Source organism: Spermophilus citellus (assembly GCF_964194105.1).
Source record: "Spermophilus citellus genome assembly, chromosome: 2".
NCBI classification, from domain to species: Eukaryota; Metazoa; Chordata; class Mammalia; order Rodentia; family Sciuridae; genus Spermophilus; species Spermophilus citellus.
The window spans coordinates 132,756,404-132,784,052 of NC_138183.1; the positions used below are offsets into that span (position 1 = coordinate 132,756,404).

Sequence of the window (27,649 nt, forward strand, 5' to 3'; positions counted from 1 at the left end):
GGCGGCACCTCCCATGAGGCCTCAGCGCACGTAGGCGGTGAAAAGTGACAGCTTCCGGTCTCGCTGAGGGCGCGCGGCCGACGGCCGGAAGGTGAGCGTGGCCTGTGTGGTGGGTTGCTTTCTGGGTTCTAACCGGGTAGGAGCAAGGGGACGCACAGCTGTAGGGTGTTTTCTCATTTTTGCATTTTCCCATACTCTTCGGGAATGCGTTGGTGTATAGAAGTGGGACTAGGTTTAGGATCTTTTTTGGTATATCTTGTATTTATGGAGTTCCTGGCAGAAAGTCCCATCCGTAGGGGCTTGAGTTTAGAGGGACCGTGGACTCTTTTTTGCACTAGTGGAATTGTTTGCTCAAAAAGTAAACAGAAGTTGGAAGCCCAGTAGTCTGGGATGGGAGGGAGTCGTGGAAATTTTCATGTTATTTGGGAGTTTGCTTTATACACCACACTTGCTTTTAAGTATTAAGTGATCGTCCTCCATGTCCCCTAATCCTTTGGGCTTTTCTTCGAACTCCCGTTAGATAAAACAACTCCCATTGTTTTATCACGAGGAATGGTGTTTCTGCCATTCCGCTTGTTCTTGTTTTCAAGATTAAGATCCCTTTATGAATTTCTAAAAGGTATTGAACGCCTGATGGTGGCTATTCATGACAAGCGCAACTAAGAATCTTCTTTATGGTAATTTACGCGCCCCTCCCACGTGTTACATCTGCCTGGGAACTACTATATTTCACTCTCAGAAGGGTGTGGTGTACTGGAAAAAGCTCTAGACTTAGTCAAAAATTGAGTCTGGGGCTCAAGAACTTTTTTACCATGAATCTGCTTAATGACCACTTGCCTATCTAGTTACTTTGGAAACTTTTTGATAAAGGTAAATTACTTTCTAGAGAAACATCACCCTATAATTTTTAGTTTTGAAAAACTGAGTTACCTTTAATCCCATTACCCAGAGTTGTTCCCCCACTCACCCCCTGCAGTGCTTTGCTTGTGTATGACTAAGATGCTGCTGTAGGTTTGCTTTACTTGTTTGCATTTTTTCCATTACCTTCTGTGACATTCTAATGTCATATTTAAAAAGAAACCTAGTATTGTTGGAGTTTGCAGTTTTTATTTGCAGTAGATATTTTCTACCTGTATCTGAGTCACGAAGTGTCTAATAATGGAACTGGGCAAATGTATCATGTAGTCTGAAATATGCAGAATGCGGTTTTAGCAGATAGTAGTGGTCAGGGTCATTTTATTATTATTAAATATTTTCTTCCTTTCTGCTGTCACCCTTCAGGCCTCAAGTGCTAAAACTGACAACTTCCACATTTTAGATATTCTTCATTGAATAAGAAATAAGAACTAAGTTCCAATATAAGATGAGCACAATTTTTATTTGATCTGAACTCAAAACAGTCCAGATTCACTTTGATATTTAAATCTGATTCCAGGTGTACTTTGAAGTTCTATTGAGGGTAGAAATAGTCTTCAAATGACAGGCATAATTCCAAAGAAAATTTAAAAATTATAAAAAATATAAAATTTTTATAAAAATTATAAAAAGCATGGTATTCCAGAACACTATCTAACTGAAATAATTCCTGAAAACTTGGGTTAGGATACTGTGTCATAATAACTGTTTTAGGGCATCTATTTAAAAGTACCTGTATTTACTAGAATTTAATAATGGGGTTATCTATGCCATTACCTGTCTCCCGCCCTTTAGGACTATAAAAGCAAGTTTCTTTTATTTTTTTGGCTTTTATTTTAGATGGTGAGTAAGGTTTAGGGTCTTACTTGGGAATACTTCATAAAATAAGGTTCAAGCTCATGAATTTCCAAAATTCTTTAATAGATAAGCTTAATGCCCACCAACTTTAAAAACACATTAGAACACAGCAATCCACACTGCCTCAAGGTAAAAAGGTTATTGAACAGAAATTGGTGCTTACTAAATTGACAAAATACAAAGAAAAGGTAGGTTTTCTTTCCCTAGCATTGATATTCTCATGCAATTGCTGCCCTTGAGTGGTAAATTGAAAGTTAAGTGATGTTTAATACCTATGTGATATAAAGCTATACCTCCCCACCTGGTTTTTCTACCAATGATGGGTGAAGTTCTTATTCTATACGGTGTTCTGTGGGCTTTTCAAGTCGTTTCTATTTAAAAGGAGATACAAAGAAGCAGGTTATCCTAAACAATCCTGTGGAAGGAGAAACAAGAAAAAAGACTTTAAGAAGGAGAAAGAGGGAAGGGAAGCTTCCTGGGCATGACACCATTTGCAAGGTCACAGCGAACACCCCAACGAAGGGCAGATCTTTTTTTCTCAGTTGGTACTAGGTAATTGTTTGGAACATATACATGCTGAGGCTTGGATTGGGGTTCTGTTTGGGAAAGCATGTGTTCTCGGACACCCCAGCGTAACTCCTTCCTATGATCTTCACCAGGTAACCGCATTAAGTCCCAGTCTCTTTTGTACTCAAAATATCGGGCTACCCGGTCTATCTTGCCCCGGTTTCGGTTTAACTGGTCCAGCCTTGGGAGAATAAAGGACTTGGGTCTGCTGGCAACAATCAGATCTTGTTCATAAGCTGGAGGGCCCATTTCTTCTCTTTGAAGATAACAAAGGAGCTGATCTTGTGAAATTCCTTGGTACTCATGTGGTAGATTAACATTTTGTGAAGTATCAACTGAGGATTCCCTGTCTTCCTGGAACTGCAGATTCATCAACCTTTGTCTTAAGTCCCAGAGATCCAGATCAGTTTCTCCACCAGATTCTGATTCACTGATAATTGACTCATCTGTCACTAATACTTCTCCTCCTGGCTTTCTACGAAGCACCTTTCTCTTCATTACTGGCTTTCGGAGTCTTTGGGAAGCCTCTGAGACCGTTTCTGATGTGGCATGACTTTCTATCTGTGAGTACTTCAGTTGTACAGGAAAAGCAGGTCGCTTCCCTGGGGTTACTGAAGCTTTACTGTAGGGATCGTACTGGCTACATTGGACTTCTCTCCTGACATCTCCCTCCCCCTGCCCTGCACAGATATGGGTAAATGCGGTAGCAGCTGCTAACATTCGTTCTTCTGGATCCATATTTGCCCATTTTTGTCCTACAAGTTCCTCCATTGCTTCCCCTACACTGTAGGACTGTCTGCAAGAGATAATAACATTGGTCAGTCTTCTGATAAATTCCTAGCTTACAAGCTACTCATACTTCCTTATCTCAATTTTATAGAGTCAAATGGAAAAAGAATGGCTAAGGTAACTATAAATATAATTATAATAAGTAGAGAATTAAACTGTCAGAATAGTTTAGAGGGTTATTAATTCAACTCTACAGAATCTATTTTCTGCTTTCATTTCTACTCCTAATTCACTCCTGGCTTTCTACTCCCTTGCCATACTTAGTAGCACTTACGACAAGATAAGTGAGTTCTGACATAAGAAAAAGCTTGAGACTATATTTGGGGCATACTGTTTAGTGCATATCATGTAACATGTCTAGTGGATATACTGTGTTCCTGGCATTTAACATTTGTTAATTCATGTAATCCTCACAATCACAGGATTAGTTCTTTTATGTAGATGAGTAACATGAGGTAGAGAAATTCAGTAACTTGCCTAAAGTTACACAGCTAATAAGTAGCAGAGCTGGAATTCTAACTCCAGCAGTCTGGCTTCAGACTGAGTCCTTGCTTTGAGCCCTAAAAGTGACCGAATCTAAAAACCATCAAAAAGCAGTACTGTGCTATTACACTTACACACATATAGGTATGTAGGCATAATACTCCCTGTGCTTCAGTAATTTTAAAGCATCTTCAGTAGCCAAGGTAAATCTGTTCATTCTAGTACCATGCCACAGATAAAACTTTTAGTATTTAAATCAAATGGCCAAGATCCAAGGTAGGTTATCTATTGCCCACTAGTTTTTGTGTCCCACTATTTTTTTTTCAAAATTGAAAAATGGTTTATGATAATTTTAAATAATTTTCCCTTCCTGACCAGGTTTCTCTCTCAAAGACGGTTTTTAATTTCTTTCTTTTTTTTAGTACTAGGGATTGAACTCAGGGGCCCTTAACCATTGAGCCACATCTCCAGTCCTTCTTTGTATTTTATTTAGAGACAAGGTCTCACTAAGTTACTTAGGCCCTCACTAAATTGCTGAGGCTGGTGTTCAACTTGTGATCCTCCTGCCTCAGCCTCCTGAGTCCTGAGACTACAGGCGTCTCACCACCATGCCCAGCTTCAGTTTTAATTTCTCTAGAAATACATATTCACATGTACTTTTTAAATGCTATATAGCAACACAGTTGGAAACTTCTGAAGCTTAAAGGTAATAGCAGTGATCCAGCTATTAACAGCACACGTAGTTTTACTTCATTTTGTTTAAAGTTGCATTGAATTCTAATGTATGGACGTTCCATAATTTAGTTGGACCCTTATTGACATGATTTATTTAGGTTCATGGTAACTTGTTTAATGTTACAGGAGGTTCTGGGGAGTGATGCTGGCCAAATTATATTGTTTACATTGCGTGCAAATATGAATGTGTAACAACAAATCCCATCATTATGTACAACTACAATGCACTAACAATAAATGTGAGAAAAAACTATTGTTACAATGAATATCTTGCAACTTTTAAAATACTGTGTAGGTTAAATTTCTAGACATGGAAGAGGTGGGTCAAAAGATAATGTGTCCAATTTTGATAGCTGTTGTCAAAATATTTAGCTCATCTTTTAAAGAAGCTGTATCAATAATATATTAGATCTTTGTTCTCCTACCTCTCTCCAAAGTGGACTAGCAAACTTTCTCATCCTTACAGTCAGTTCTGTGAGAACTTCTCATATATTTTGAATTTATTTAATGTGAGTAAACCTGAGCTTTTTTTTATATGAAATGGTTGGTCTTTGTCCATTTACCTCTCAGTTGTTGGATTTTTTTTCTTATTGTCTTTTTGTTACAAGTGACTACATTATTAATGAAGTACTAATATATACTAAAGAAGTTAGACCTTTACCATCATTCCTTTTTTTTTTTTTTTGTAGTTGGACACAGTACCTTTTCTTTATTTATTTATATGTGGTGCTGAGGATTGAACCCAGCGCCTTGCATGTACTAGGCATACGCTCTACCACTGAGCCACAACCTCAGCCCCCCCATCACATCCATTTTTTTTTTTTATTAATTGATTGCCTTGCTGGCAATAATTTTTATTTTTATGTAGTCACATTTTGATTTTCTAGTTTCTTGGTTTTTATAGCATTTTACCTAAAAATGCCTTTTCTTCCTCCAGTATTATAAGAAAAAATTATTCTATGTTGTTACTTCTATTTGTTTCGCTTTTTACATTTAATCTACTCATCAAAGGGCAGAACCTAGCTTAATTACCAGTCAACTTTTAGAATAACCAACTATCAATCAGATTGTATAGGACTGTCCCAATCTCAACCCATTAAATTAAAAATTTTCAAGTCTGACTATTTCAACAAAATTTACACAAATATATTAGAATAGATAGGAAGTAATAATCCGCAGCTTATGTATATTAATATTATAGCTATTGTAATTATATAATTAAGTTATATATTATATATTGTGGTTTTATAGGTGTTCCAATATGGTATGACGGGACAAAATGGATTAAGAATGCAGTATATTTGCCCTCAGATTACTGAAATATATAGAAATTTCAGCACTGACATCTAAATTACATCAGACTGACTCTTGTAACTGTGCCAGAGGTATAGCAATCTTTTATCAGAATATACATTAAATTTGGCTTAATAAAAGGTCAGTAATGGTTAATTACCTTTTTTCTGCCATGAGGAATGCTTAATGAAAGCAATAGAATCTTGTCTCCAGGTTGTCCTTCCAATGTGAAATGTAATAACTGATAATATTTCTTCAATTAGGCTAGCTTATTTTGTGCCACCTTTAAAACAGAATATTATAGCTGATAAAACATACAAATCACTTATTTTATCTGAAGTACTAGAAACCATTAGAAACTCAGAAGTTGTAAATAGCCCAAGTAAAGAAATTATATGATCAGAAAAGTTGGATAATAATGGGAAATCAACAGAAAATGTCATAGAGAAAAACATATCAGTAATGAGTCTTCAGTCATCTGTTAATGAAGAAAAAAGAAGTGAAATCAATATTTTCCCCCAAATTTTAAATAATTAAAAAAAACCCTTAATAATAGGTGAATATATTCTCTTTTCCCCTGTCAGTTGGCCAGATACGATGTAAAAGAATAATATCCATGAATAATCAGCCCATAGTAATTAAACTAGTGCTTATATCTCTGGGCAAGCAAAGCCTATATATACTCTTTGGGCATCAGATTAAATCTTAGTTGCTGTTCCACCATAGGATTGACATCACCAAAGGAACTAGTGCTGACATCGTTTTATCCCTTTGCTCTCTTTTCAGTACTATTTGTTTATTCCTGGGGTCATCATATCATGGCTGAAAATGACACAGATAGAAACCAGATTGAGAAACTCCTACAAAGAGTACAAGAATTGGAGCAGGAGGTGCAAAGACTTAAGAAAGAACAGGACAACATTAAAGACTCAACTATTAAAGAAGATTCTTCAGGATCTGGAAAAGCTAAGCGTGCATTTGACTTCAGTGCTCATGGCAAAAGACATGTGGCCCTAAGAATAGCTTATTTGGGCTGGGGATACCAGGGCTTTGCTAGTCAGGAAAACACAAACAATACCATTGAAGAGAAATTATTTGAGGCTTTAACCAAGACTCGACTAGTAGAAAGCAGACAGACTTCCAACTATCACCGGTGTGGGCGAACAGACAAAGGAGTTAGTGCCTTTGGACAGGTAAGGGCCAGTATACCATTTCTCAAAGCAACTGATACCAAGGTATCTAGGTGTACATGGAGTATTGAGATTATCTGTATCTCTAAAACACAGTATTTTTTTTTTTTAATTCCATAGGTAATTTCTCTTGACCTACGTTCTCGGTTTTTAAGGGGCAGTGATTCAGAGGACCTTAATTTAAAAGATGAAGCCAATGATGCTGCGAAAGAGATCCATTACACCCACATTCTCAATCGGGTGCTTCCTCCAGACATCCGTGTACTGGCCTGGGCCCCTGTGGAACCTAGTTTCAGTGCCAGGTTTAGCTGTCTTGAGCGGACTTACCGCTATTTTTTCCCTCGTGCTGATTTAGATATTTTAATAATGAATTTCGCAGCTCAGAAGTATGTTGGCACCCATGATTTCAGGAATTTGTGTAAAATGGATGTAGCCAATGGAGTTATTAATTTTCAGAGGACGATTCTGTCTGCTCAAGTACAGCTAGTGAGCCAAAGCATGGGTGAGGAGAGATGGCAAGAACCTTTCCAGTTATGTCAATTTGAAGTGACTGGCCAGGCATTCCTTTATCATCAAGTCCGCTGTATGATGGCTATCCTTTTTCTGATTGGCCAAGGATTGGAGAAGCCAGAGATTATTGATGAACTGCTGAACATAGAGAGAAATCCCCAGAAACCTCAATATAGGTAAGTTAAACCAAACCAAATTAGCATGTCCTCCCCCCACCCCCCAAGATTGTCTAAATAACTAAGTTACTGATTTTGATTTCAGGAAGCTCTTAATCTAATTTGTAGAATGTTGTGAACATGTGGGAATATATTCTAATTTTCTCATTGTTTTATTCTATTAGTAAGGAAACAGGTATTTGGACCAGGCCCCTTAACTCCTGAATATTCATTCCCACATCTTTTTTGCTTTTGAATTTGTTAATAGGCACTACTATTAGTTACTGGAGAAATTAAAGCACGGATATTCAAACTGTTTACATTATATCTGGATTATTTTGTATTACTAAATAGTCATGGTACTGTACTTTTGAGAACAGGTTGAGGTCAGATACTAGTAATTCATTCCCAGGCTATAGAATGCCAAATTAACAAATTTGGATAGTATTGTGAGCTGTTTTGGATTTTACTGCAGTGTCAACTCACCTCATTACTGACATTTACCAAATATAGACCAAATTGATCCATGGTTTGTTGCTTTTTTTTTTCTTTTTAAAATTATAATAAAAATTTCAGGATAAGATAATATTGTATTTTCTTAGCTACTAGATCCTCAATATTGATACCTGCAGTCTTCCCTTACTTTTTAGCTAAAGCAAACCTCAGTTTTTAAAAAAAGAACCATTTTTAAAAAGTGGCTGCTATGGATTCTCACACTGTTTCTTCTCTTTTTCTCTAGTATGGCTGTAGAATTTCCTCTAGTGTTATACGACTGTAAGTTTGAAAATATCACGTGGATCTATGATCAGGAAGTTCAGGAGTACAATGTTACTCACCTGCAACAACTGTGGGCTAATCATGCTGTGAAAACTCAGATATTATATAGTATGCTACAAGGACTGGACTCTGTTGTATTACCCTATGGGACGGGACCAAAGATGGATGGAGCAATAGAGTGGAGAAACATTAAGCCCTCTATCATAAAGCAGACCAGTGCCTTTGTAGAAGGAGTGAAAATGCGCACATATAGACCCCTCATGGACCGTCCTAAATGCCAAGGTTTGGAATCCCGGATCCAGCATTTTGTACGCAGAGGACGCATTGAACACCCACATTTATTCCATAAAGAAACAAAAGCCAAAAGGGACTGTAATGACACACTAGAGGAAGAGACTACTGTTTTGGAGAAACCAACCAAGAGGGCCTGTGTAGATGCAGAAATTAAAAGCATCATTTAATCATAGATAACTTGCCAGGACCTAGGAAGCGACAACCAGCTAGTGGTAGGCTGTAGAAATGAAATTTAAAGGAAAAAAAAAAATTCAAGAAGTCTTAGTAGTTCTGATTACCAGCTTTTTTAGGGGTAGGGGGTGAAAAAAAGAAAGGAAGTTCTTAAGGAAGTTCTGGCTTAGACAGGAAAAAGTTCAGAGGCTATCATCCCTGTCCAAAAGGATTAAGAGATGAAAGAAGCAAAACTCATTTGTAGCTAGGCATGGTGGCACATACTTGTACACCCAGGAGGAGGCTGAGGCAGAAGGACTGCAAGTTTGAGGCCAGCTTTGGCAATTTGGCAAAAACTTGTATGAAAAAATTTTAAAAATTATAAAGGATTGGGGATATAGTTCAGTGGTAAAGCATCCCAAAGTTCAATTCTCAGTACTAGAACAGGTAGAGGAAAGAACTGTAATTTATGTACACCTGGAAACCTGTGCCTTATGTACAAATTCATTAAAACCTGATCCTGTGTTTAGTTCATTTTGCTGCTCTTTTTCAAGATAAATGAGATTTTTACTAATCTGAATTTTCATAGCTTTATTTTATATTTTTAAAATTTTTATTTTTTTTTAGTTGTAGTTGGACACAATATATTTTTTTTTAATGTGGTGCTGAGTAGTGAACCTAGGGCCTTGCACGTGCTAGGCAAGCGCTCTACTGCTGAGCCACAATCCCAGCCCAACAGCTTTATTTTTTAAGACATTAAAAAATATCAAATTTAGTCAGTTAAGAATTAGATAAATTGGTTTACTTAAATATGGCACAAGACCTTTTTCTACGAGGCATATAAATCTAGTGTAGAAGTTGCCAAACTTTTTTTGGGGAGGATGGCAGAGTAAATACTACTTTAGGCTCTATGAGACACAAATGGTCTGTTCTATATTCTTTTCAACAAGCCTTAAATGTAAAATACACTTGCTCTATTAGTCTTTATTATTTTAATTAGTGCATTATATATATAAATGGGATTCATTGTGGTATATTCTTACATAAACATAGCATAATTTGGTAGATTTAATTCCCCAGTACTTCCCAAATCCCTCCAGGGGGAGGGGGGGAGGGAAAGGAAAGGAAAGGTAATGAGATTGGTTACATTATGTAACGTGCATGTACTAATATGGCATAATGAATCTCACTATTATGTATAAATCTTATGTACCAAAAAAAAATAATAATAAATTTAAAGAGAAGACACTCAAGCTAAATTTTGCAGAACATGTGGGGATCAGTTAAAGTTAGGATAAAGAACCAGAGCTTTAACTGTCTTAACTCAGAAGATGCAATCTGTATAAAGGTTAGAGGTTATAGCATATATATTCAGGAAACTGTACCTCAGTATGGCAAAAACATGGTTTAGAAAGGCAGGCATCAGTCATATCTGTAGACCTTTGTAGGCCTTCCTTAAAAATCTTAGATTGGGGGAAAAAAAATAAAGCTAGACAGATCTATGTAGCAAAAGCACTGCTCTAGGTATACTGTGAATTGAAAAAAGGCAAGACTGAGGCTAGAGAGACCAGTGAGGCTACTGGAATAATTGAGGCAATAGATGACAGAATAGATCTGTATTAGGAGTAATAAGGGATGGAAAGAAGATAAATTTGAGGTTAAAAAGGCAGCAGTAGGACTCTTGAGTGAATGTAGTGTTAAAAAGTAGGAAGGCTTTTAGGATAGTGTTGTAGGTTCAGATCTGAACAAAAGAGTAGCTGGTATTACTACATACTGAGATAAGAAAGTGAAGTGGGGCTTTGTTCTCAAAACATAGTTAAGTGACCCTTAAAATATTATAACTGCTGGTTAATATATGAAACACATGGAGCCATTAGAAATAATACTGATATGTACATAGAACTGACTTCATTAGTGCTACAGAAGCTCAATAGGAGGTGTATTACAGAAATAAGACTACTGAAAAAGTTCTGGGGTTAAGAAATAAAATAGCCTAAGAAAAGTGAGATGATCCTGTGGAACTATCAAGTGAGGAGGTACATTGTGATGGACTTGCATCCTAGCAGAGAAGGAACCAGAATGTATTTACATTTTAAAATGGCAAGATAGTGATACAGAATAAATTTATTTAAAATAGCCAACTGTATGATCTATGTCTTCTGGATATTGAATCTCTGTCAATTTGGGGGATCTGATGAACCAACACTTCACAATGATCTGAATGTTCCTAAAATATTATTCCTTTGCCATTTAATTTTGATGTAAAGATCTTGTTTTTAGTGTAATCACTGAGCATGGTAGACTACCCTTACTTAAACATGTAAAAACAAATCGATTACTTTTTTCAGTTTCTTACCTTATTTCAAATGTATCTTGATTAGCATTATTATTCACGTTAACAACAACAACAAAAACCTAGAAAAGGAAAAGAGAGTTTAAATCATTCCTCATCTTAAAAAAAAAAAAAAAAAGACTCTAAAACCATGATATGTAATGACAAAAAGCACTAGCTAAAAGTTATATGCTAGGAGATTATATAGAAGCAAAGAGAGAATCAGGATCAGATTTTAAGTAAAATCGTTTCAAGATTGACCAGATTATGTTATCAAATATGGAAATGTAATTATTTACTAACCTCATTTTAGATAGTTACCACAGGAAAAAGTCAGGACAATCATAACAGATGGAGCAAATGAAAGGCCCCCAAATGTACCTTTGCCAAATTACTTGTTATTGAAGGCAGTGTTTGTACAAAATCAAATCTGATCCATAGAAAGGACTCACTGAGTGTTAGAAGAAAGCAAACTATGAATTAGATTTACTTTATCTGTTTTTAGAATGGAAAGAATTATATCAAAAGTTCTTGAGTTTAAATGAGATAATCCTTAGTGATTTGTGGGACCCTGGACTGGGAGGATTTCTGATACTAAAGCCAGGAGATTTTTTAAAAGATGGCATATGTAACTGTATTATGTGTGTTTTCTTTGTGTTTAAATTACATCACATTCATTTGTCATCGAACATGTGAAGATAGATGTTTGCAAACACTGAGATGCTAACTTTAATAAGGTCCACAGGTCATCAATTTTTTCTAATATTAAGACACAGCAATCTTTTCTATTAGAGGGGAAACTTGCTAGAGCAACTTATATTTTGTAGATAAATAGGATAGTTTTGACCAAAATATCTAACAATATAATTTTTTCAAAAATCTCAAGTGACTCACTGTCCCAGGTTTAGCTAGTTAAAATTGAAAGGATTTTACAGGAGGAAGGATTTTTAAATGCAGATAGGGGAGCTGAGTCCATAGATTCTAAGCATTGTAAGGAGTCTACTGCAGAGTTATAACAAAATTCCTCTACCACAGGGGAGGTAAGCAGACAACTTAAAGCAAATACCACCATAAGAAGGTCAAAGAGACAACAAACCGAGGAAAGTACTTGTAATATGTTTAAAATCAATAATTAAAATTATTAAAAAGTACACATCAGTAAAATAATAGGGAAAAGATATTTGCCAAAAATATTATGACTAAAACACAATGTTTAACCTCATTAATAATGCAAATTAAGATATCTTTTTAGACTGGTAAGTCCCCCCCCCCCCAATATTCAGTGCTGACGAGTGTGAAGAAATAATCACTTCAAAATTAATCTGCTGGGCTGGGGTTGTAGTTTATCCGTAGAGCGCTGGCCTAGCACATGTGAGGCCCTAGGTTTGATCCTCACACCACATAAAAATAAAGGTGTTGTGTCCAACTACAACTAAAAAAAAAAAATACTTAAAAAAACCCTAATCTGCTTTCAGCAATTTATTCTAAGTTAACACTGGATAAAAATGCAAACCTGTATATGTACAAGCGACCAGTAACACTATTTTATGATCATGAAGAAATTGGAAACAAACATTATTAGGGGACTGGCTAAATATATGGTACAATACAGCTGTACCATTCATTCATTAAAAATGGTAATGCACTTCTACAATGGCATAGAAACATGTTCTGAATAGGGCATTGACTGAATAAGACATAGTCTATGTATTCATGGTAACCAAAGCAATGACATTTCAATAAGGATAATCATGTAAATATAATGAAATAGTGTTTTTTATTTGATGATTTTTTTTTTGTGGCTGGTGGACTTATTTTCTTTCTCATCTATGTGTACTTAATATTGCTTATTTATTTCTAAAAACATGTACATATACAAGTCTACATTTCTGTCTGATGTATCTCCTTAGAATAAATTCCTGGAAGTGGACTATGTCTTAGAAATCATGGTACAAGGGTAAATCCTAAATCACGATGATAAAACTGCCCTCTAGTAAAATCAATTATCCCTAACATAGGGAGTATGGTGGGGGTGAGGTGGGGTGGGGCTTAGTTTTTCACTCTTACAGCGCTGGATATTGAAAAATCTTACCAATTGAAAAGGATATGTAGTTTCTTTAAAATTTGCATTATTAATTATATGTAGTTTTACAGTAAGAAAGGGTTTATTTTCATTTTGGGATAAGACTACCTCCTAACTCATTAGGCAAACACCTTTCTGATATGGTCAGTTCCAGAAGTCCACAAAAAGTGTAACTCGACGGTAAGAAGATCTGTCTGCTCTTTATTTTTAAAATTATTTTTATTTTTTTCTGTCTGCTCTTTAGAACAACAAAGACAACAGTCGAAACCAGCTGGCCGGGAGGGGCTCCAGGAGCTTGGTTCCTTCCCAGGAGAAAAGAACCAACTCTCCGTGCACTAGCTCACAGGCGACCGACCGAAGGGCGGGCAGCGTCGCAAGATCAGCAGGCACTTTTTGTGACCTGGAGGGCCTGCAGTCGCCCTGTGCACTGAACAGTACGGCTTACAGCGCCTTAGGAAACACAATTAGGATTCGTTAAGAACGCCAGGCTATGGGACGGCGCTCCAGGAAAAGGGGAGGGAATCTGCAATTCCGTAAGAGTCTAAAGGAGGAAAAAGAAGCACTGGCTTCCGCAGTAGCGGGCGAGCATCCCCCAGCCCCTATGGCTCTCAGCCTCGGCCCAGCTCACCCGCCTCACCGACGTCCGTGCCCCGCCTCGGGCTGCCCTACCAGATGAGCCCCGCAGATTTCGGTTAGTGCTCCGGTCTCGCGCAGGCGTACTATCCGCCCACGCACCCACCTAGCCGTTAACCGTCTGGCTTTGGAGGTTTAAACCCCGGGAGCGAACCCGCGCCCTCCGCCCCGCCTACCAGCTCTCTTATTGGCCTTGAAGACGATTCGTACTCCATATCTGCCTTATGATTGGTGCATATTTTCTCTCGGTCCTCCAGCACAGGCGCGAGGAAGCCCGGGATCTGGGGCAGTGGAATTAACTGCTGTCCTGACCGGATAGGTTGAGGCTGGTTTTCAGCAATCGTTTACGCTTCACCTTATCAAGTATTCAGTTTGGCGGTAAGGTTAGGTCCCGGAAAAAGGAGAGGACTCTTAATTCTCGATTAATGGCTATGTAGCTGGGTTTTTTTTTTTTTGGGAAGAGGCCGACCTAATCTGTCCAACTCGGTGGGATTAGTTTACACCCTTGCCAACTCTTAACGGCCAGAGGATTGCAGAGCACTTTTGGCAGCACTTCAGGCAATTCTGCTTTGTTTCAGATGTGCCACCCCGGGGTCTGATATGTCCACCTCCTGTATAAAGACTGTGGGAGCCCATTGCTGTGTCTCCAACCACATTTCCTACTGTCACTCTTCCACAGTGCTCCAACCACTGACTTTCTTGCTGAACGTAACACTTTTTTTTTTTTCTATATTTCACATGGTCTTACTCCCCTGCCCCAAAATATATTTAAAATGACCGACGTTTTAATTTTTTTCTTTTGTGTATGTACCAGCAAATAAAAGGCTGGTGCTTTGAGGATTGCTGAGGATGAGATCTGGTTAAGAAAGAATTCCCTATAGTTCAATATTTTAGTCACTGCCGTGCAGCCAATCTAAACAAATTGTCTTTCAAATCCTGATGGTTGTATTTTCCATCTTATACAAACAAGCAGTTCAGGTTCTCAAGTTCGTTTTTTGCAATTCAGGATTCAGTGAATGGGGAACATAATGTTTTATTCCTTTTATCCAAACACTTTCTATTACCTCTTAGTCTCCCGGCTTTGTCTCGGCCTTGCACTAACTTCTAAAGCACATTCGGAATTTGGAGGAAGGAAATAGAATGAACGAAACAGAAAAGATAAAGAAGTAGGTTGTGGAGATTTGAGTGACCTTACTCCATTTTGCAAAATCTCATTCTTTGCTCAGGTTTGGTCATTTTATGCCTGAGTGACTTTTTCCTTGGCAGGGAATCTCCAGTGAATGTGCCTTAGAAACAGGGAGTAGATGAAATCATTTTTTTACCCATTGCTTTGGACATACTCCTTACCCTGACCTGCCCCTCTTAGTTTCTTGTTATCATATATATTAATTTTTGACCTTGAAACTCTTTTAATAATACTTTGAAAGATCTACTCCTGTTATATTTCAGATTTTAAGTGTATCTTGTGTTCTATCCAACCCTGTTTTTTTGGTGCATCACTTAAATTTAACTAGATATGATCACCACGGTTTTCTGAAGTTCACTAGACTCAGACCAGGAAGCATTAATCAAGGTGATCTAAAATGTAGTATATGAAAGAAAATCCTGTGCTTGGAAACCAAATCTCATCTTTTTTTAAAAGTTATCAAGGAAAGTTTCAAGCATTTTATAGTGAAGCCCAATGAACTCCATACCAGCTCTAGCAATGTTAATTCGTAATTTATTGCTTCCATATTATGTGTATACTTGTTGTTCTGAAGCAAATATCAGCCACCCAAAATTTATTTCAGTATAACAAAGCATAACTGTAATACTATAATCACACCTAAAGTATTTAGTGTATTTACTTAATATCAAGTATCCACTGTTTAATTTTCCACTTCTTTCTCTCTTATAATTTGCTTCCTTGAACTAGGATCCAGTCAAATTCACACACTGTGATTTTGTGATTGTTGTTAGTCTTTTAAGTTTTTTTTTTTATTCTATAAATTAAATTAAATATTTTCCATCTTATACAAATAAGCAGTTCAGGTTCTCAAGTTCAATTTTTGCAATTCAGGATTCAGTGGATGGGGAACATAATGTTTTATTATGTTCACTTTTATCTCCCTTGCAATTTATTAAAGGACCAAGTTGTTGCTTCTATGAAGTTTCCCATATCTATATTTTGCTGATTACATCTAAGTGGCATAGTTTAACATGATTTCCTTACCTTTTGATGTATAACACAGCACTCTTTTATGTGCCTTGCCCATCAGGTATAATTGATTTATTAACCCATCAGCATCTTTATGGTTTCAAATATTTCAACTAGTTGTGTGCTTAAATTGACCACTCCTTTATGACAGGTTTTCTTACCTCACACTGTTGACATTTTTAAATTCCTTCAATGTTAGTTATCTTGTTTCACTAATTATATCCTGTATCTAACATTTTAAATTCTTTCCTCCTTAAGTCTTCCTTGAACTGGGGAACACCAGTAATGATGTGAAGAATAACAAAATAAAAATAAACAACTTTCCCTTGATAACTGGTGCTGCCTCCTGTTACCCTTCTTGTCCATCTTCTCTTCCCTATTGCCATTGCTCCTTAAGTCCCTCATTCTGAATTCTACCTTATCAGTAGATTAAAAGTGTACATTCAAAGGTCATCAGCATTCTTAATAGTCAACTCAATTGTCTTATTAGTCAGTCCTATTTTTTTTTTTTAACTTTTAAAAGAGTATGTAGGGCTGGGGTTGTGGTTCAGTAGTAGAGTGCTTACCTAGCATGTGTGAGGCGCTGGGTTCAATCCTCAGCACCACACAAAAATAAATAAAGGTATTGTGTCCAACTACAACTATATATATATATATATATATATATATTTTAAAAGTATGTAATAATTGATTCAACAAATATTAAAAACCATGTTAGGTACAGTGGTGTGTCTTGATGATTTGATAATTAAAAAAAAAAAGACATAACCTCTGCCCTTATGAAGCTTCTTGTCAGGAGAAATTGACATTGATCAAACAATCACAAAGTATTGTAAAATTACAACTGTGATTAGTCAGTGCTAAGGAGAGGCAAGAATTCAACAAGAACTTCTAATAATAGGGATATTTGGCACAGTATCACTAAACCAAGAATTGAAAGATAAGTAGGCAAAAGGATGTAGAGGGTAGAGATGGGAGTGAAAAGCATTTCCTAGGTAGAGGGGAAAAGCATATGCAGAGGTCTATGTGAGTAGAAGCTTAGAAGATTCAAGAAACTGAAAGAGGACTAGCAAAACAAAACAAAATGCAGATGGTAGTAATGAGACTAAGAAGTAGGCAAGGACCAAATCATGCAGGTCAAGTAGGCCAAGGCAAGGAATTTGATCTTAACCCCAAGAGCTAAGAAAGCAAGCATTTTAAACAGAATTTGGTGTTTGTTATATAGTCAGGTTTGCATTTGAAATGATCATCTTGTCTACATGGAGGAGAGCAAGATTATATGTAAAGTATGTACAAGATGGAAGGTGGTGGTATCTTAGGCTAAGATTGTAATAGCCAGAGTTGTTAAGAAAGCTAAGAATGACTTGAAGGAGGATTGGTTGGGGTTGAGGTATAAGAGACAGGTCATGGATTATTCATAGTTTTCTGGTTTGTGCAGCGGGATGCTGTTTTCAGAGATAAGGAAGACTGGAAGAAGACCACATTATATGAGGCAGCGTTTGATTCTGAGCATGTTGAATATGAGATGGCCTTGGTGAAAATAAGGGTAGACAGTTAGAAATCTGAGTGTGTAGCTTAGGGAAAACTAAGGTGAAAAGCCAGGTAATATGGGCATGTGACCTCATTTGCGTATGAGTAGATGATAGCCAAGGTAATGGATGAGAATGAGGTCTCTCATTGAGGGAATACAGAATGAAGAAAAGGCAGCTGTGCTTGCTCACTGCTCTCTCCTTGAAATGCTCCCATCTGAAACACCCTTCCTTGGCTCTCCACCCACTTCTCTTCTGCCTCTGAACTCTTGCTGTTTCCCCAAGGATCAGTCCTTTTATTAAAACCTTGAAGACTTTAGTAGTTTTGCTGCTTTCATTCTCCATTTTATGTAGGGTAATTTCAAAATCTGTATTTCCAATTCTTGGCTCTCCCCTGAGTTTCTAAAATCTTAGATGTGTACTGAAATTTCCATTTGGATATCTTTTCATCTTCTCAAATCCAACATCCTGAAATATTTATTACTCTTTTTTCCTTTGGATTCTCATTTGTGATTCTGCTACTTCTATCCATGATATTATTTTCTCACATTCCTAATACTTAAGAAATGATTGTGATTTGTTTTTTGTTTTTACTCTCTCATTTTTATATATTTAATAAGCTTTAAGTTTTGTCAGTTGTTCCCTAGTAAATTATCCTTTATTTACTAGTTCACCTCTAATTATTTTGCTTTTGAACTCTTTAAGTAAAACATTAATGATATGGGGGGATATGACTTTCAAAAGACAAAATCAAAACAAATTAAAGAGCTAATTAACTTTTTTTGTGATTCCAGAATTAGACAACTCCTTATTTTTAAAAATAGACAGAAAAAGGCTGAAAAAAGCAGAAACAGGGAACAAAAATGGATTGCCATTTCCTTATAGGGTTAAAGCAAAAGGGACATCCTTAGAATTCTGGCCCAAGTGAACTGGGTCCTTTCTGATTGATTGCTTTGAATCCTCTCTATCTCTCTCTCTCTCTCTTTTTTTTTTTTTTTTGCTACCTGACTCTTTTCAGAGTTTGGTTTAATTATAGGACACCTAACACCAGTAACTCTATTTGTTCTCGTGTGCTGGACTCTACCACGCGGCCTGCGCAGTGGTTTCATTAATGAGGTTCTAGGCATAAAGTTAGTTAGAAGAGATCGAAATAAAACACACAAACCAGTTACCTTATTTATATTGCTAGGTCCGAGACGGCTCACCTCTCTGGTTCCCACCTCTAGCCGCCCAGCAGGGCAGCGAGGATTACTCAGGGCTAGCAGGAGAGAGAGAGAGCGAACACGCCTGGGAGTAGCCTTTTATTGGGGAACAAGAGATTCAGGGGAAAATTCCATCCAATGAAGGTTGAGGGGGGGCTGCACTCCAAGGTCAGGGTCAGTGATTGGGTCCCCGGGGTCAGTGGTCACGCACACCCCCACACGGATGGGCTCTCTCATCAGGAAAGGGTCGGGAAAGCTTCGACAGAGCCAAAGCGCCTCAGGCCCTTAACGGGAGTCACCCAATCGTGTCAGAATGGCTTCCCACACTGGACTTCCATAGATTACTTAACATAGTAAAGAGTACAAGCTTATTTTATAGAGTTATATTGTTATATATTGTTTATTTAAATTTTGGCTCCTTCATTCCCTACTTGTGTGATATGGGATAGTTATTGGCCTCTTTAAAAAATATTTTTATTTGTTTTTTTTAGTTGTGCATGACAGCAGAGTATAATTTGACATACTTATACAAACATGGAGTATATCTTATTCTAATTAGGATACCAGTCTTGTGGTTGTACATGATGTAGCAACTCACTGTGGTATATTTATATATGTACATAGGAAAGTTAAATCAAATTAATTCTACTCTCTTTCCTATTTCTTGTCCCCCAATCCTTCATTTCCCTTTGTCTAATCTACTGAACTTCTATTATTTCCCTCCCACCCTTGTTGTGTGTTAGCATTTACATATTTGACCTTTGGTTTTTTGGGATTGGCTTATTTTGCTTAGCATAATAGTCTCCAGATCCATCCATTTTCTGGCAAATGGCATGAAGTAATTCTTTTTATAGCTGAGTAATATTCCATTGTGTATATATACCACATTTTCTTTATCCATTCATCTTTTGTACTTAAGTTGTCCTTAGGTACTTAGGTTGGTTCTTTTCTGACTAAATTCTCTTATTTATAGAACAGAGATGATAATTGTGATTTTGTGATTTATAACAAGCATGCTCTGTCTCTCTAGATAAACACATATCATATCACATATACTTAGTTTTTATCTCATTTCCTAGCACAGAGGGCTTAAACCTCTGGAATATTTGGAATGATGAATGTCTTTGAATGATAGTGAGATGACTAGTTGCTGGCAGCTGCTATATGGCCTCAGGATGGTAATTGGTTGCCAGAAAGTCCATGGCATGGTTAGTGGATTGGTACTTCCAGCCCCACTCCCTGCCTTCTGGAGAGGGGAGAGAGGCCCTGCTCTGTTTGATCACTAAGGCCTGTTGTATCATCAATCTTGCCTTCATAATGAAACCTCTATAAAAATCCAAGAATTGAGTTTGAAGAGCTTCTGGATAGCTGAACATCTGGATGTTCCTGGAAGGTGGCAACCCAGGAGAAGGAATGAATGCTCCATGCCCTTTTTACTATATGCTTTGTTCTATGCATCTCTTCCATCTGGCTATTCATTGCTATCATTTGTAATTCTTTTATAATAAACAAGTAAGCATAAGTGTTTTTCTATGTCTGTGAGCCATGTTAGCAAATTAACTGAACAAAAGAAGGGGGATTTGGAAACCCCAATTTAAGACTGGCGGATCAGACTACCGCAACTTGTGACTGGCATCTAAAGTAGGGAGCAATCTTGGGGAACTGAGTTCTTTATCTGTGGAATATTACCCTATCTCCAGGTAGAGAGTGTCAGAATTGAATCAGAGGACACCCAGCTAAGTGTCTTCTATAGATTTGGTTGCTTAGTTATGAGGAAACAAACCCCATACCTCTGGCATCAGAAGTGTTGAGTGGTAAGTGAGCTAAAGGGGTTTGTTTTTCTCTTTTACACAATAATCCAACTTTTAAAAGGCTATGGTAAGCATTAAATGGGAAAATGCATGTTAGTGCAGTATAAACAAAGTAATTACTCCATACATCATAGATATTATATAGTATTATTATTCTTAATTTTTATTCTCATTAGATAAATGAATGGCTTCTTGTCTTTTCCTTTTCTCTCTCATGGCACAGTCCATCATCTACATCATTATTACCAGTTGAGTCTTCCTAAAACATTAATCAAGACATTAATCTGTTTAAGCCGTTGCAGTGATTTCTCTTTGCAAGAGTAAATTCAGCGCCCTTGGGCCCTGCACAATCTGGACCCATCCTGCCTTTTCAGCCTTGTTTCCCAGTTCTTTGGACTCCAGTTCTACTCCAGTGAGCTTTACTCTTCAGTCTTCAAAGTCACTTGGCTGACTTAACTCCTAATTCCATACTGCCTTCTCTATGCTAGATCATATTCTTATGTCCTCCCAAATCACATGCCTCCTAAAAGAATACTCAGGTACAATCTACCCCTTTCACCAAGTTATCCATAAATACCCTTCAGGTTCTGGAATATGATCCTCTCTGAAATTCCTGTATTACTTCCTTTATTTCTAAAAGATCTAAAACACCTAGAATGAGAATATTATTAATCTGTTTAGTCTTACCTTTCTATAACAAGATGCTCATTCTTTTCAAGTCTGACTTTCTGATGCTTCATACCATGAACCCTTCCCCAGTTCACTCACCCATCACATGTCTGCTATAATGATGATGATGATGATGATGATGGTGATGTACATTTCCACTGAGAAGCAGATAGAGCCTTCTCTACTTTTTTCTTCTTTCCCAGCAACCACAAAGGTAGTGTGTTGTGAGGGCAGTAGCAAAGGGTCAGGCATCAGGAGACTACAGTTCTTGTCTCAGAAATTTGCTATCCTAATTTGAACAGTTGGTCTCTGTGTTTCAGTTACTTTACCTGTAAAATAAAGATTTAATGAAATGTTGTTAATTACTTTCAGCTCTAAAATCCATTCAGTTTTTAATCAGTTGTTTAAGGACCAACTCAAGTATGTTATTCCCAGTCATTCTTTTTTTTATTGGTTGTTCAAAACATTACAAAGCTCTTGACATATCATATTTCATACATTAGATTCAAGTGGGTTATAAACTCCCATTTTTACCCCAAATACAGATTACAGAATCACATAGGTTACACATCCACATTTTTACATAATGCCATATTAGTGACTGTTGTATTCTGCTACCTTTCCTATCCTCAACTATCCCCCCTCCCCTCCCCTCCCATCTTCTCTCTCTACCCCGTCTACTGTAATTCATTTCTCTCCTTGTTTATTTTCCCATTCCCCTCACAACCTCTTATATGTAATTTTGTATAACAATGAGGGTCTCCTTCCATTTCCATGCAATTTCCCTTTTCTCTCCCATTCCCTCCCACCTCATGTCTCTGTTTAATGTTAATCTTTTCCTCCTGCTCTTCCTCCCTACTCTGTTCTTAGTTGCTCTCATTATATAAAAGAATACATTTGGCATTTGTTTTTTTAGGGATTGGCTAGCTTCACTTAGCATAATCTGCTCTAATGCCATCCATTTCCCTGAAAATTCCATGATTTTGTCATTTTTTAGTGCTGCGTAATACTCCATGGTGTATAAATGCCACTTTTTTTATCCAGTCATCTATTGAAGGGCATCTGGGTTGGTTCCACAGTCTAGCTATTGTGAATTGTGCTGCTATGAACATCGATGTGGCAGTATCCCTGTAGTACGCTCTTTTAAGGTCTTCAGGGAATAGTCCGAGAAGGGCAATAGCTGGGTCAAATGGTGGTTCTATTCCCAGCTTTCCCAGGAATCTCCATACTGCTTTCCAAATTGGCTGCACCAATTTGCAGTCCCACCAGCAATGTACAAGAGTACCCTTTTCCCCACATCCTCGCCAGCACTTGATGTTGTTTGACTTCAGAATGGCTGCCAATCTTACTGGAGTAAGATGGTATCTTAGGGTGGTTTTGATTTGCATTTCTCTGACTGCTAGAGATGGTGAGCATTTTTTCATATACTTGTTGATTGATTGTATGTCCTCCTCTGAGAAGTGTCTGTTCAGGTCCTTGGCCCATTTGTTGATAGGGTTATTTGTTAACTTATTGTCTAATTTTTTGAGTTCTTTGTATATTCTGGATATTAGGTCTCTATCTGAAGTGTGAGGAGTAAAAATTTGTTCCCATGATGTAGGCTCCCTATTTACCTCTCTTATTGTTTCTCTTGCTGAGAAAAAAATTTTTACTTTAAGTAAGTCCTATTTGTTGATTCTTGTTATTAACTCATGTGCTATGGGTGTCCTATTAAGGAATTTGGAGCCCGACCCCACAATATGTAGATCGGAGCCAACTTTTTCTTCTATCAGATGCAGAGTCTCTGATTTGATATCAAGCTCCTTGATCCATTTTGAGTTAACTTTTGTGCATGGCGAGAGGAGGGGATTCAGTTGCATTTTGTTGCATATGGATTTCCAGTTTTCCCAACACTATTTGTTGAAGATGCTATCCTTCCTCCATTGCATGCGTTTAGCCCCTTTATCAAATATAAGATAGTTGTAACTTTGTGGATTAGTCTCTGTGTCCTCTATTCTGTACCATTGGTCCACCCACCTGTTTTGGTACCAGTACCATGCTGTTTTTGTTACTATTGCTCTGTAATATAGTTTGAAATCTGGTATCGCTATACCACCTGATTCACACTTCCTGCTTAGAATTGCTTTTGCTATTCTGGGTCTTTTATTTTTCCATATGAATTTCATGATTGCTTTATCTATTTCTACAAGAAATGCCATTGGGATTTTGATTGGCATTGCATTAAACCTATAGAGAACTTTTGGTAATATCGCCATTTTGATGATGTTAGTTTTGCCTATCCATGAACAGGGTATATTTTTCCATCTTCTAAGATCTTCTTCTATCTCTCTCTTTAGGGTTCTGTAATTTTCATTGTATAAATCTTTCACCTCTTTTGTTAGGTTGATTCCCAAGTATTTTATTTTTTTTGAGGATATTGTCAATGGAGTGTTTTTCCTCATTTCCGTTTCAGAAGTTTTGTCGCTGATATACAGAAATGCCTTTGATTTATGAGTGTTGATTTTATAACCTGTCACTTTGCTAAATTCATTTATTAGCTCTAATAGTTTCTTTGTAGACCCTTTTGGGTCTGCTAGGTATAGAATTATGTCATCTGCAAATAGTGATAATTTAAGTTCTTCTTTTCCTATGTTTATGCCTTTAATTTCTTTCGTCTAATTGCTCTGGCCAGTGGTTCGAGAACTATATTGAATAGAAGTGGTGATAGAGGGCATCCCTGTCTTGTTCCAGATTTTAGAGGGAATGCCTTTAACTTTTGTCCATTCAGAATGATGCTAGCCTGAGGCTTGGCATAGATAGCTTTTACAATGTCAAGGTAAGTTCCTGTTATCCCTAGTTTTTCTAATGTTTTGAACATAAAGGGATGCTGTACTTTGTCGAATGCTTTCTCTGTGTCTATCGAGACGATCATATGGTTCTTATCTTTAAGTCTATTGATGTGGTGAATAACATTTATTGATTTCCGTATATTGAACCAGCCTTGCATCCCAGGGATGAATCCTACTTGATCATGGTGCACAATTTTTTTGATGTGTTTTTGTATTCGATTCGCCAGAATTTTATTGAGGATTTTTGCATCTAGGTTCATTAGAGATATTGGTCTGTAGTTTTCTTTCTTTGAGGTGTCTTTGTCTGGTTTTGGAATCAGGGTGATGTTGGCCTCATAGAATGAATTTGGAAGAGCTCCCTCTTTTTCTATTTCCTGAAATAACTTGAAAAGTATTGGTATTAATTCTTCTTTAAAGGTTTTGTAAAACTCCGCTGTATACCCATCCGGTCCTGGGCTTTTCTTGGTTGGTAGTCTTTTGATGGCTTCTTCAATTTCATCCATTGATATTGGTCTGTTCAAATTGTGTGTATCCTCCTGACTCAGTCTGGGCAAATCATATGACTTAAGAAATTTATCGATGTCTTCACTATCTTCTATTTTATTGGAATATAGGTTTTCAAAATAATTTCTAATTGTCTTCTGTATTTCTGTAGCATCTGTTGTGATATTGCCTTTTACATCCCGTATGTTAGTAATTTGAGTTCTCTCTCTTCTTCTCTTCGTTAGCATGGCTAAAGGTCTGTCGATCTTATTTATTTTTTTGAAGAACCAACTTTTAGTTTTGTTAATTTTTTCAATAGTTTCTTTTGTTTCAATTTCATTGATTTCCGCTCTGATTTTAATTATTTCTTGCCTTCTGCTACATTTGCTGTTGTTTTGCTCTTCCTTTTCTAGGGCTTTGAGATGAAGTGTGAGCTCATTTATTTGTTGTTTTTTTCTTTTTTTGAGGAATGACCACCAGGGGATGAATTTTCCCCTTAAAACTGCTTTCATTGTGTCCCATAGATTCCGATATGTTGTGTCTGTATTTTCATTTATCTCTAAGAATTTTTTGATTTCCTCCTTTATGTCTTCTGTAACCTATTGATCATTCAGTAACATATTGTTCATTTTCCAGGTGATGCAGGATTTTTCCTTCCTTCTTTTATCATTGATTTCCAGTTTCATTCCATTATGATCAGATAAAATGCATGGTATTATCTCCACCCCTTTATATTTACTCAGGGTTGCCCTATGGCATAATATATGATCTATTTTTGAGAAGGATCCATGTGCTGCTCAGAAAAAAGTATATCCATTTGATGATGGTTGATATATTCTATATATGTCAGTTAAGTCTAGGTTATTGATTGTGATATTGAGTTCTATAGTTTCTTTATTCAACTTTTGTTTGGAGGATCTGTCCAATGGTGAGAGACGTGTTTTGAAGTCACCCATAATTATTGTGTTGTGGTCTATTTGATTCTTGAACTTGAGGAGAATTTGTTTCATGAATGTCGCAGCACCATTATTTGGTGCATAAATATTGATAATTGTTATGTCGCCTTGGTGAATGGTTCCTTTTAACAGTATATAATGTCCTTCTTTATCCCTTTTGATTAACTTAGTCTTGAAGTCGATTTTATTCCATGTGAGGATGGCCACCCCTGCTTGCTTACGAGGACCGTGTGCGTGGTATATTTTTTCCCATCCTTTCACCTTCAGCCTGTGTATATCTTTTCCAATCAGATGTGTCTCCTGGAGGCAGCATACTGTTGGATTTGTTTTTTTAATCCATGATACCAGGCTATGTCGCTTTATTGGAGAGTTTAAGCCATTAACATTCAAAGTTACTATTGATATATGGTTTGTACTTCCATCCATGTTTGATTATTTATCCTTTTTTAAAAAAATTTAGTTTGTTTCTCCATGATTATCTTTCCCCTCGCCCTCTGTCTTTACTGAGGCACTTCCCACTGATGGTTTTGGTTATTGTTTTTCATTTCTTCCTCGTGTAGTGTTTTGCTCAAAATGCTTTGCAATGCTGGTTTTCTGGCTGCAAATTCTTTTAACTTTTGTTTATCATGAAAGATTTTTATTTCGTTGTCATACCTGAAGCTGAATTTTGCTGGATACAGAATTCTTGGTTGGCTTCCATTGTCTTTCAGTGTTTGAAATACATTGTTCCATGACCTTCTTGCTTTCAGTGTCTGTGATAAAAAATCCGTTGTTAACCTTATTGGTTTACCCCTGAATGTAATCTGTCTCCTTTCTCTTGTAGCTTTTAATATTTTCTCTTTGTTCTGTATATTGGATATCTTCATAACAATGTGTCTTGGCGTTGGTCTACTGTGATTTTGTGTGCTCGGTGTCCTGTATGCATCTTCAATTTGTATATCTGTTTCCTTTTTTATTTCTGGAAAGTTTTCTGTAATTATTTCATTCAGCAGGTTACTCATTCCCTTGGTTTGAATCTCTGTACCTTCTTCTATCCCGATGACTCATAAGTTTGGTCTTTTTATGTTATCCCATAACTCTTGGATGTTTTTCTCATGATTTTTTACCAGCCTTTCTGAGTTGGCTAGACTCTTTTCAAGATGATATATTTTGTCTTCATTATCTGACGTTCTGGCTTCTACTTGCTCCACTCTGTTAGTGATACTCTCAATTGAGTTTTTAATTTGGTTTATCGTTTCCTTCATTTCTAGAATTATTGTTTGATTATTTTTTATAATCTCTATCTCCTGATAAAGATGCTTAACTTCTTCTTTTATCTATTTATGTAATTCATTCTCAATGTGTTCTTTTGCTGCTTGAATTTGCTGTCTTGTATCCTCTTTAAGGTTCCATTCCATCTGTCTAAGGTGTCCCTTGAGGTCTTTATATGACCATTTTTCTGATGACTCTAGGTCCTCCTGAATATTTAGGCTGTCCTGCATTGTTTGTACTCCTTTTCTTCCTTGATTTTTGAAGCTGCTCATGTTACTTCTTGTTCTGTTTGACTGCTGAGTTACTGTTTACTCCTATAAATTTATTAGATGCTTGGGAGGAAAGTTAGTAGAATGGAAGGGGAAAAGTCACTAAAGAGAATGAGAGTAAGCAGGTAGAATTCAAGGAAAGGGGGATAAGATAATTGAAAAGAAATGAAAAGACAAAATAAGAAAAAAATAGGAAATAAAAAAAGAAAAAAAATTATAAAAAAATAATAAAAAAATTAAAATTAAAATTAGAAGAAAAAAAATTTATAAAAAAATGTAAAAAAAAATTTAAAAAAAACAACAAGAAAGAAAAATGATAATGAAAGAAAAACCCAAATCAAAAAAAGAGAAAAGAAAAAAAGAAAAAAAAAACTAATAAATGCAGTCTTAGAGTTTGATTAACTTCTCTTCCAGTAGGTGGCACTGTGCCCACCAGGCCAAGTTTCTCCTGTCAATACGTAGGAACCAATCACTGTGCAGCAGCTCCACCCAGACTGGGCTAGTCTCCAATCCTGAGTACCTAGGGCCTCCTCTTGTGTCTAGTCACTTCCCACATTTCCTCTAGCCAGGCCCCTCTCACGGGTGCCGCTCACCACAATACTGGCTACACGCCAGGTCTGCTGCTCCCGAGAGCCCTGTTTTCATGAACGACTGGGCACACTCTTCCAGTTTGCCATTCCCTCAGACCCT

General features: G+C 36.9%; 2 protein-coding genes across 8 annotated transcripts; one reads left to right on the forward strand and one right to left on the reverse strand.

Annotated features, from left to right (window-relative positions):
* Positions 1–58: 58 nt before the first annotated feature.
* Positions 59–11,014, forward strand: PUS3 (pseudouridine synthase 3). Of its 3 annotated transcripts, none has more exons than XM_081278577.1 (4): positions 59–91; positions 6,427–6,833; positions 6,951–7,516; positions 8,235–11,014. In XM_081278577.1, the coding sequence occupies exons 2-4, from the start codon at positions 6,459–6,461 to the stop codon at positions 8,731–8,733; spliced, it is 1,440 nt and encodes a 479-aa protein (XP_081134703.1). In that variant the 5' UTR covers positions 59–91; positions 6,427–6,458; the 3' UTR covers positions 8,734–11,014. The 3 variants fall into 3 exon arrangements, with proteins under 3 accessions (XP_081134703.1, XP_081134704.1, XP_081134702.1); XM_081278578.1 differs by lacking the exon at positions 59–91 and adding an exon at positions 743–870; XM_081278576.1 differs by lacking the exon at positions 59–91 and adding an exon at positions 2,765–2,903.
* HYLS1 (HYLS1 centriolar and ciliogenesis associated) lies at positions 893–14,679 on the reverse strand. 5 transcript variants are annotated; one of them, XM_081278580.1, is made up of 4 exons: positions 13,801–14,661; positions 11,073–11,131; positions 5,801–5,923; positions 893–3,136 (listed from the first exon to the last, which is right to left on the reverse strand). In XM_081278580.1, exons 3-4 carry the CDS (start codon positions 5,812–5,814, stop codon positions 2,218–2,220), a joined length of 933 nt encoding a protein of 310 aa, XP_081134706.1. In that variant the 5' UTR covers positions 5,815–5,923; positions 11,073–11,131; positions 13,801–14,661; the 3' UTR covers positions 893–2,217. The 5 variants fall into 5 exon arrangements, 4 of the variants coding, with proteins under 4 accessions (XP_081134706.1, XP_081134705.1, XP_081134707.1 ...); XM_081278579.1 differs by having other exon boundaries at positions 13,760–14,661; XM_081278581.1 differs by lacking the exon at positions 5,801–5,923 and having other exon boundaries at positions 13,760–14,663.
* Between the last annotated feature and the right edge of the window lie 12,970 nt (positions 14,680–27,649).

Bases quoted from the DNA above. Each gene is read 5' to 3' on its own strand.
- PUS3 (XM_081278577.1), top strand. From the start codon at position 6,459: ATGGCTGAAAATGACACAGATAGAAACCAGATTGAGAAACTCCTACAA. The intron at 6,834-6,950 runs GTAAGGGCCAGT...TTAATTCCATAG, and splicing joins GAGTTAGTGCCTTTGGACAG to GTAATTTCTCTTGACCTACG. The intron at 7,517-8,234 runs GTAAGTTAAACC...CTTTTTCTCTAG, and splicing joins CCCCAGAAACCTCAATATAG to TATGGCTGTAGAATTTCCTC.